Source organism: Pipistrellus hanaki (assembly GCF_964339955.1).
Source record: "Pipistrellus hanaki genome assembly, chromosome: 18".
Classification (NCBI taxonomy): domain Eukaryota; kingdom Metazoa; phylum Chordata; class Mammalia; order Chiroptera; family Vespertilionidae; genus Pipistrellus; species Pipistrellus hanaki.
The window spans coordinates 8,349,498-8,359,628 of NC_140520.1; the positions used below are offsets into that span (position 1 = coordinate 8,349,498).

General features: G+C 45.4%; 1 protein-coding gene across 1 annotated transcript; it reads left to right on the forward strand.

Moving 5' to 3' along the window:
- Positions 1–5,053: 5,053 nt before the first annotated feature.
- On the forward strand, positions 5,054–6,796 carry LOC311612293 (uncharacterized protein). The gene is made up of 2 exons (XM_084865143.1): positions 5,054–5,110; positions 6,179–6,796. Exon 2 carries the CDS (start codon positions 6,198–6,200, stop codon positions 6,558–6,560), a length of 363 nt encoding a protein of 120 aa, XP_084721269.1. The 5' UTR covers positions 5,054–5,110; positions 6,179–6,197; the 3' UTR covers positions 6,561–6,796.
- The last annotated feature ends 3,335 nt before the right edge of the window (positions 6,797–10,131 follow it).

A 10,131-nucleotide genomic window follows, 5' to 3' on the forward strand; every position in this document is an offset into this window, starting at 1 on the left:
AATCTCAAGTGATTCTTACGCTTAGGTCAGTTTGAGAAACACTCCTCACCAATGGGTATTGGGTCTCAGAAACTCACCAATTGCTTCCTATTTCTCTGCCAGACTTCAAGCTTAATATTTGGTTGTCACTCAGCAACATGTGTTAGACAAATGACTGACTTCTTCACAAACCAAGGAAATGAGTTTTTAATAATTCATGCATTTCTGATCCTAAGGAGATGAAATGCACTGACATCTTGTATCCATCGAGTATGCTCTAGTCACTGTAGTAGTTACTTCACATATGTAAACCCATTGAATAACAGCCTGGAAGCCAATATTATCATTTCTAATGTATGGGCAAGATAAACTGAGATGCATAAAGGCCTTAGAGTTATAGTACTGAATTTGCATCTTGAACATGACACCTATTTGCCACATAAACTTGAGCAGGTGTCTTATTTGCACTTCAACTTCCACATCTGGAGATCTATTGCTGGTTGAAATGAAGACTGGTGCTTAATGATCTATTCCTAGCACTGCTCTTGTGACAATTAGCATCAAGTGTTCAGAACAAAGTCTTACACCTGTGGGTACTAATCAAATGGGAGCTATTGTTATTTAAAAACTTTTCCAATATCATAAACACACAGCTAGGAAGGAACAGGGGCATGATTTGAACCCAGGGCTTTATGTTTCCACACCTGTGAACTATAGAGGCCATGCTGTACTCTGGAGGTGCTATCTCTCACAGGTGGATCAGGGGAGCTGGTACAGCTGAACAAACAAAGGCCAGACCAGCACCTACAAAATGTAGTTACCTACAATAGGGTTCTGAACTCTCTGTGGGAAATGCTTAACTGTGTGCTTGCTACTGTGGCCTTTCAACAGCCCAAGAGGCAATGAATGATTGAGGGGGAGCACACCTATTATATAGCCTAAACCACCCCAAATTCCATTTCAAACTCAATATCCTCCACTAAAAAGTAGTTGTCTACCTGTGTCTTTCAATCGTTCATACCCAGGGAAACTTTATGTCTAATTGTTAATAGATAAGCAATTGATCACTTCAGCTGTGCAGGACCATCAGGACCCAGTCAATGTCTCTTCTGAGAGTAGTCCCCCGGACTATAGAATGACCCATGCTTTACTAGTATTGAGAAGCAATGTGGCAGAGTTGCTCAGGGACTGTATCCTGGTTCATTCTATCTTTGTAACTTCTTGGGAGAGTTACTTAACATTTTTCTGCCTCAGTTTCTTTATCTAGAGCACATGTGTCAAACACAAGGCCTGCGGGCCAAATCCAGCCCGCCAGGCCTTGCAATGTGGCCCGCACCGCGCTGTCATCACTGCACTCCGCTGTCAGTTTATGACATTGTCAATTTATGACTGTTCAGTAAACCATTCGGCCCGCGATTTAGGCTGGATTTTAGATTTTGGCCCCTTCTCTGATTGAGTTCGACACCCCTAATAGAGCATGTTCAGGCCATTGTATAATCACCAGAAACTTTAGCCACTCTCTATGTCCCCACTCATATAATGGACTTTACAGTCATTGCCACTATCCAATAACTCACGGTAAAATCTGGCCAATATGTATTCCTAAAAGTTTAGTGGAAAAAGAGAAGGTAGTTATAAAGCGCTCTTCTCTCTCTCTCTCTCTCTCTCTCTCTCTCTCTCTCTCTCTCTCTGTCTCTGTCTCTGTCTCTCTCTCTCTTCTGTCACTCTCTCTTTTTCTCATACCCATACACACAGCTGAGCAATCCTGGGAGATGGCCTTCCCATTAGAGGCCATTGCTCCCCCCCCTTTTTTTTTAATGTGGGGAGTTTGTAGGACTGGATTTACCAGCTTGGCCAACCCTGATAGTGAATCAAAGTTTATCAGAAGGGGAGAACAGACTTAACACCAGCCACTGAGTGCATGTCAGACAAACAAATGGAGGTCCAGGGAAAGTTCCAAAGTCAGAGCCAGAGCCAGAGCAGTGTAGGTGGAGAGAAGGAAGCCCAGGTGGGGACAGGAGAGCCTGGCCAGTGCGGGTACTGGGTGACTGGAAAACTTTTATCCAGAGCCAAGGCCAAAGAAGGGTACAGGGGACCCAGCTTCAGAGCAGGTTCTGATCCTCAGGGCTGAGACAGCTGCGTGGGGACAGCAGAGGAGCAGAAAGCAGCTTCCTTGGGGCTGAGAATTACGCCAGGCTTTTCCGGCTGCTCCCTCTGATAACAGATAAGCAGTTGACCACTTCACCTTATAACCCAGGTGTGTGGATAGTTCCTCCTCCTCATTCCTCTCCACTGTCACACTTAAATATTTGGGAAGCACCTGCTGGCACCCCAGCTGAGTCACCTCTTGTTAACTGCAGTCATGGGTCAGCCTCCCACTGTGTCCCCACAACCATTGGTCCACGTCCATCCGTACACACGGTGCCCAGTGGGCAGTAGCCGCAAAGTGAGCTTGTGATTACAGAATGACTGAATGAATGAATGATTGAATGAATAAATTAATGAATGGGGCTCCTGGGGGGCTGTTGGGTGGAGAGAGGGCCTGGCTCATGTCCAGAGAGGAGCTAACCCGAGGGGAGAGGCTTGGAGCTCTGTGTGGCCACTGTGCTGGTGGAAACCCAGAGAGAGGTGGGTTGTAAAACCAATGGACAGTGAAGCAGATGTGTGAGGAAAGCAGTGGAAGGGCTGTCCTTGTCTGAGACCCCTTTTCTCAGCTCATCCCTGAAGATGAGACTTTCCAGCCATCTCTGGGCCTCTCTTTACAAATAATGTCATTCACTAATTTATTCATTCAATCATTCATTCATTCAGTCAGTCAGTCAGTCATTCTGTAATCACAAGCTCACTGTGTGGCTACTGCCCACCAGGCACCGTGTGTAAGGATGGACATGGACCAATGGTTGTGGGGGCACAGTGGGAGGCTGGCCCACGACTGCAGTTAACAAGAGGTGACTCAGCTGGGGAGCCAGTAGGTGCTCCCCAAATATTTAAGTGTGACAGTGGAGAGGAATGAGGAGGAGGAACTGTCCACACACCTGGGTTATAAGGTGATTTGGATTTTCCTAAGGCCACACCTAGCAATACATTGTTTTTTGAAGGCAGCTCTGAACTTCCATTTTATTTTGTGTTGATCAAAGGAAATTGCAGGTGTAAGGTCTCAAGGAATCCCCGTTCTTATGGCCCCAGAAAAGAGATCATGGCAAAAAATCTTCTGGACCTGCCCCAAGTGAAGGGAAGGTGCACGTGGGCAGGTGCTCAGAGGCTGCTCACCTTCTGCCATCCTCAGTGTCACTGTGGTCAGGGCACCCGGCCCCTGTCACTATGCCACCCTGGGACCTCCTACAGAGTGAAAGCAACTCTGGTTCAAAACAGGCATTTTAGCCCTTTTGTTCCTCTCAGACCCTCACCCATGAGTGGGGAGGAACTTCATTAGTGCCTTATTTCCATCTCTGTTCATTCATGTCCCCTCCCAGTTTTAGCAGAGCTAGAAATGCCTTCTATTTATCCCCACAGCCACTTCAAACATTAAGCAGATTTATGACTACTTAAGCGCATTCGTCCTGGCAACCATTAAGGGCTTACCCAAATTCTGGAAGCCTCTTTATGTCTTTTCACATTGCCACACACGCAGACTTTCCCAGGACTCTGAGTGGGCCCAGCTCCAACCCGGAAGCCTGGGCTCCCCCTGACCTCCTTCAATCATGTTCCTGCTTCATTCCCTCTGTAGGCACGAGGAGGGGTTAAGACAAAGGAGAACAGAGGATTTCTGTGTAGAAGTCTTTTTCTCATGGGGTTTGTTGTTTGAATTTGGGGGAGTTACTTCACTTCCTGTGGCCTCTAACTCTCCATCACCAGGTGAGGAGTGTGGCCTGAGGATCCCTGAAATCCATTACACCAGAGGCTGTGTCTCTCACCCCAAGGTGTTCCCGATCTGATGAGGAAAAGTGGTCTTCCTATAGCGAAATCCTAGAATGAGCCAGGACTGGTGTGCACTCAGGATTCTGAATGAATGAATATTTATTGAATTACTATCGTTTTGAGCAGGCACAGCTCCTACACTCAGAAAGCCCCCAGGAGATACGGAGCCAGAGGGAGGCGAGGGAAGCATTGCAGCCGGCAAGAGCTCCAGGAATTGAGGCTGGAGTTGGAAGGGAGCAAGAGTTGAGGGGAGGTTATTCATCACTGAGGGCTCCATGGATGGGCTTGAGGTGCAGGCAGTTAGGAAATGCTTCCAGATTTTCAGGTGGGGGGATGGGGGTGATGTATAGTTGGGTAAGGAAGGAGGAAAGGGCATGGCCAAAACACTGGGTGGAGTAGAGGGGAAGTTATCCCAGAAGATGATTAGCCCTTGAAAATCTCTTAAATAGGAAAGAGGTGAAGGTGTGGTTGGTGAAAGCAAAGCAGGTTTACCAAGGTTAGCAACCAGTCTGGGATGGGTGGGGCTGGGGGAGATAATCATTAAGTAATTCTGAATGGGTGTGGCTCAGTGGAGTTAGGAAAAAGATGGGAGAAAGGGATGTAATGGCCTTAAATCCCCCAGACAAGGAGTCTTCCCTTCGGTCAAGTCTATAATCTCTAGCATCCATCTACCTTTATAAGGCAGGAAACTGGTGCCCACCTCCACTCCTCTGTTCCTCCACTCCCCTTCCCTTTCCCACTTGTTCATGTGCCCAAATGGATTCTATCCCACAGAACACGAGAAGCAACCATCTCAAGAAAAAAAGAGAGCTGAAAGGTGGCAAGATCACAGAAGCACTCAGATATTCTTCCAGGGTTAACTTATAAAACTCCTCAGGAAACCTATGGCTCACCCCACGCCAACACGAGTCCTATACTTGAGTACACGGGGGAGGGTGGCCTTAGGAACTAGGCCCAGGTGACATCGCTGGCAGGCAGCCAGTGCCAAAAATTACCAAGTGGGTGGTTTTCATCACAAAAGATGAGCCAACTGGTAATTGAGGGGAGTGGGGTGAATCATCCTTGACAAGTAAGGAATGAAAACAGAGGGGCCTGGGATGATCCTATTTTCCAAAGGCAGGGCTCAGTCATCTTATAAAAAGCCAGCTGGCCATCAATTTTACACCAGATCAGAGGGACCAGGAAACTGAACCTGTTCTTCACTGCGTACCAGGTGAGTCTCTGATTGGAACCAATGTGAAATTCTTGGTTCTTTTTTCATTATTAGAAACTGGGCATAGGCAAATGTGTAAGAGGGCTGGTACAGGGTATTGAATAGTGAGTGAGACTATTGGGATATTTGTATTTTAAATTAAAGCATTAGCCCTGGAAAATCTAGTTTGAGTTTGAAGAGGACTTAATAGGTGGTTAAGTCAGTCATTTCAGTGGGCAGCTTTGAAACGGGGCTCAGGGTAGGGGACAGACCAGTGTGAGATTCCATCATAGTTAAAAGCAGGTTTACAACTAGAACTCAGGCCCAGAGACTCAGAAACACCACTGTCCTCTCTGTTCATGAAACTTATTATAACATTTTGATTCATATGATAGACCTCTACAGAGCCTTAATTATATTTAAGCACTTCTGGTAACATATACCCATAAGAAATTACTCAACAAACTCACAATCTAGTGGTGGGGGGAGGTGGATAGATAAATAGATAGATAGATAGATAGATAGATAGATAGATAGATAGATAGTGACTGGTATGAGGAGGGGACAGGGAAGGGCTGTGGCAGTTGGGAAGCTCCACTCATGAAGAGCTCCAAGTGATGGCACATGATATGAGCTACAATGGAGGAGCATTTGGACAGCAAAGATGGGAAGGAAAGAATTTTAGAGAGGGCTGTGTAAGCAAAGGCCAAAGTCAGGTTGCAGGAGCTTGAATTCATATAGAGTCATCCTATGAGTGACAGTGCTGTGTAGTACTAGGAATGGGTAGATTTCAGTCATTTCTAAGATATCATTTTCCAAAAGACTCACTATGGGTACTTGTGAGTGTGACAAATCCTGGGGAAGAAAGGGAGCTGAGGAAGGAATTCCACCAAAATGGAACCAACAAACTGCCTTTAAGCTCCTCCCCCTGAGAAGGCCCTGGCATTGCCAAAGCATATTTTACTCTCAAATGTAAGAGGGCAGCCAGGGGAGAGATGAGGCTCACTCTTGTAAAATTAATCCTACTTGGCAGTGAATTTGGCTTCTTCTCTAACTAATCCCTTTTTAAACCATCTATTCTGTCTCTAGGTCCAGCCTCCTTTGAACCATGAGTTCCCACCAGCAGAAGCAGCCCTGCACCACACCTTCCCAGCTCCAGCAGCAGCAGGTGAAACAGCCCTGCCAGCCTCCACCCCAGGAGCCATGTGTCTCCAAAACCAAGGAGCCATGCCACACCAAGGTTGCTGAGCCCTGCCACACCAAGGTGCCAGAGCCGTGCCACACCAAGGTGCCAGAGCCATGCCACACCAAGGTTCCTGAGCCATGCCACACCAAGGTGCCAGAGCCATGCCACACCAAGGTTCCTGAGCCATGCCACACCAAGGTGCCAGAGCCATGCCACACCAAGGTTCCTGAGCCCTGCCACACCAAGGTCACTCCAGCACCAGTTCAGCAGACCAAGCAGAAGTAATGTGGTCCATGTTCTTGAAGAACCAACTGCTGAATGCTGAATCCCCTCTCCCATTCTGTTTATTTGTCCCACTTGCCATTAGCTTGTTGTCATAATCCCCCCCTTCTTTGTACCCTCCAGAAGGATGTCCCTCACACTCAGTTTGGAGGGCTCTTGAGCCCAGGGCTCATCTGAAGATTGATTTTTTTGGAGGGAGGAGAAATCAAGTGACTCTTCCCTGCTCTGCCCCCATTAAATCGTTTGTAACAATATAGCTGGCTATGTGTGTCATTGGCTGACTCAGCTTTTTGCACTGGTCTCCCAACATGAAGTCAGAACTGTACACAGCAGGGCTGGAGGGGAGGGCTGTCAGAAGGTGCCTGATTCAAGCACTGAGAACTTGCAGATGTGTGCGTGTGACTGTTGTATTCACCAGATGTTCCTGTGCTGCCAATGGGAGAGCGGTAAAGGCCACCCAGAGCAGGGCTTTCTTTTTGTCCCTTAGTGCATCATATCTGAATATAGATGGTCCTGCTTCAAGCCCTCTCTGCCTCTCAGTCCTTGTTGCCAAATAGCCTTCATTTTGTTCACTTTATTCTATTTATTATTATTATTATTATTATTATTATTATTATTATTCCAAAGAAATAGTGCTTGCATGTATTCCAACATGATTATCTGTTCTCCACTCATCCTCCCTTCCTGATGCCACAACTCATGGAAGGCAAGCACTTAAACACTCACTCTCAGGCACACACACACACACACCCTTACCCATACTCTCATGACAGAGAAACACATACAGGTAGACTCCTACACACACACACACACACACACACACACACACACACACTACACACCACACAAATGCCCAAAATCACACAACACACACATATGCATGCTGATTATCTTTCACTGAATGCCCAATATGAAGACCTCAGAGCTGCAGGAGAGTAGACTCCACAGTGCCTCCTCTCTCTCTCTCTCTCTCTCTCTCTCTCTCTCTCTCTCTCTCTCTCTCCCCATCCACACACACATATAGGTACCTCACAGAGTAGAACATAAAAGCAAATGAATCATAGAGAAAAAAAAAGAAAATAAGCATTTAGGAAGGTTTCAGAGGTTAATACAGATAAGACAAAAAGTCACCATAAAGTTGAGGGAGACCAGGTCATTAAGATGTAAAATGAAAGGCTTAAAGAACATCTGTCACAGCTCATTCATGTTCCAAATCAACAAACGGATATCCAGGGGTCAACATTAGTACCCGCATGATGGACAGGTTTGGGAAGAAGTCCAGATTTGGAGATGATAAGAGAAAAAGTGTTCAACAGAGCTCTGCAGGTTCAGGAGTCATTATCAGACTGGCAGGAGAGGATGACATCATCTGGGTTTGTGAGGTTTGCACATGTTCAGGTGACTTCAAATTATTACACATTGACATGATAGAAAATGTCACTAATATCTACAGGAGCAGTCAACCTTAAATGGGCTGACCACAGTCGGAGACACTGACTGGTGATACGCAGTTGGAAGGGTATAAAATCAAGGAATCATCATAGGAAGAGTTGAGCAAAATGAATCAAAATCCTTAAACATTTGCATACCCTCTGTATTCCACTGGGAAATATGCATTGCTGAGCACAAAGATTTATTTATAAGGAGAATTATTTCAACAATGTATTATAATAGCAAAAAAAAAAAAGGGAAAGAAAAGGAAGGAAGGAAAACAAAATAAGTTCCCCCAAAGAGAAAATTAATTGAACAAGTTATTGTGTATCTATGTCATGGAATATACTAAGGTCTTAAAGTAATATTTAGTCATATGGAAAAATGTGCAGACAATGTCAAGGTCATGTAAAGTATAATGGCATGTAACACATAATTACATAGTTATACCTTTGTTAAAATGTATGTCTCCATGCATATCTTTTGAAATCTGCCAGTATAAATAGAGCAAAATATCAATAGTGGCTATGTTAGGCTGGATAGTAAAAGGAATTGTTTATTTTATTCTTTGAACACCCCTATATTTTAATCATTTTCAATACCATAAATTGAAAATATTTTTATTGTTGCCACTTGTTTTAAATATTTTAAAAAATTAAAGAACTCCAAGATGTTGATAAAGTAAAGGAAACATTTATTCCAGAAACTTCATGAGTCCTATAGCAAGTTTCTAGGCCAGCAACCCCAAAGGGTGGGGAGAGGATCACATCTTTTAAAAAATGATATCCCATATAAACCCCAATACAATCCTAAACCTTTTTTTGTGAAAAATCCCCAGAACACCACTCCCTCCACCACACTCATAACCAAGGATTCCAGTCTTGCCCATTGCCTTGAACCTGTGACCTCAAGGTTACTTGGCAGAGGTAGAGTTCTCTGACCGGTCTGAACTCTTCCTCTTCCCTAGCTCCTTCCTCTCCATCTGTAGAATGCCATTCACCCAGCCAACAGGAGAAGGTAGGATACTGTGTCTGTGTGAGGAATTTGAGGTACAAACTACACACAGGAGATAAACTGCATGTTTCTGGCTTGGATGCAGATGTCACCTGTGCAGATAAAGACATGTACATTTGGTTTTCTGCATGGGAAGGTCTTGGTTTCCTCTGTCCCAGCAGCATCTTGAGTCTCCATGTATGTGAAAGAAAACAGAAGACAGTATCTGGTTTAGATGAGAACTGTTCAGGAAGGGAGTTTCTACTGGGCTGCAGGCTGTTGCTATGCTGGAACCTAGGCTCAAGAAAAAGAAAAAAAAAAAGAGTCTAAGGAATTATGTGGGAACAGTCTACACAGTCATGATAAAAAAGCAAGGCCCAGAGACTTTTAAAGTTACCCAGTATCGTCCACATTCAGGTCTCAAGCAAGGCCTAGCCCACAGATATGGGGAAAGAAGCAGCCTCCGAATGCCAGCAAAGGGGCCAGGAAAGGTCAACGGCCCTCTGGAAGCAGGACTCTCCATCAGAAGTGATGGGACTCACGCTCTGCAGTGGGGGTCAGTCTCCTTAGAGCATGCACACTGGTGAACAAACCAAGCTTCTCTGAAGGGCGGAAAGAGCCTTAACACCCAGACACTGAGTATGTTGTCCAAACAAAAAGGAACAACAGGATTGGGTAAAATTAGAAGTCCTGGAGGCTGAAGCCAGAGAGGCTTTTATAAGAGTGAACAAGATATCAGGACAGGGCAGGAGAAAGCCCACTCAGAAAAGAAAAATAGGAAATGAGAAAGGCATTTCTTCTAGAACCGAAGTCCAGAATCAAGATAGGACACAAGAAAGACCCAGATTCATACAGAGGAGTAGGTACTTCAGGACATAAGAATCCCAGGTGAAACAGCAGAGCCCGGTCAAAGCTCCTTTTGTCAGGGGTTCCTGAGACCCAACCCCAGAGGAGAGCTAATGTGATACCAGGAAGTGGAATTTGGGTATCATGGTGGCGCTGGCACTATCCCAGAGGTAGGTGACTAGTCCAACACTAGCAGAGAGAAGATGGGTGGGAAAGGAAGCAGGGGAAGAGGACGATGAACCCTCACCCTCTTCTCAGGTTATATCATGAGACCTGTCATAAGAAAGTGAGTCATTTTCAAGTA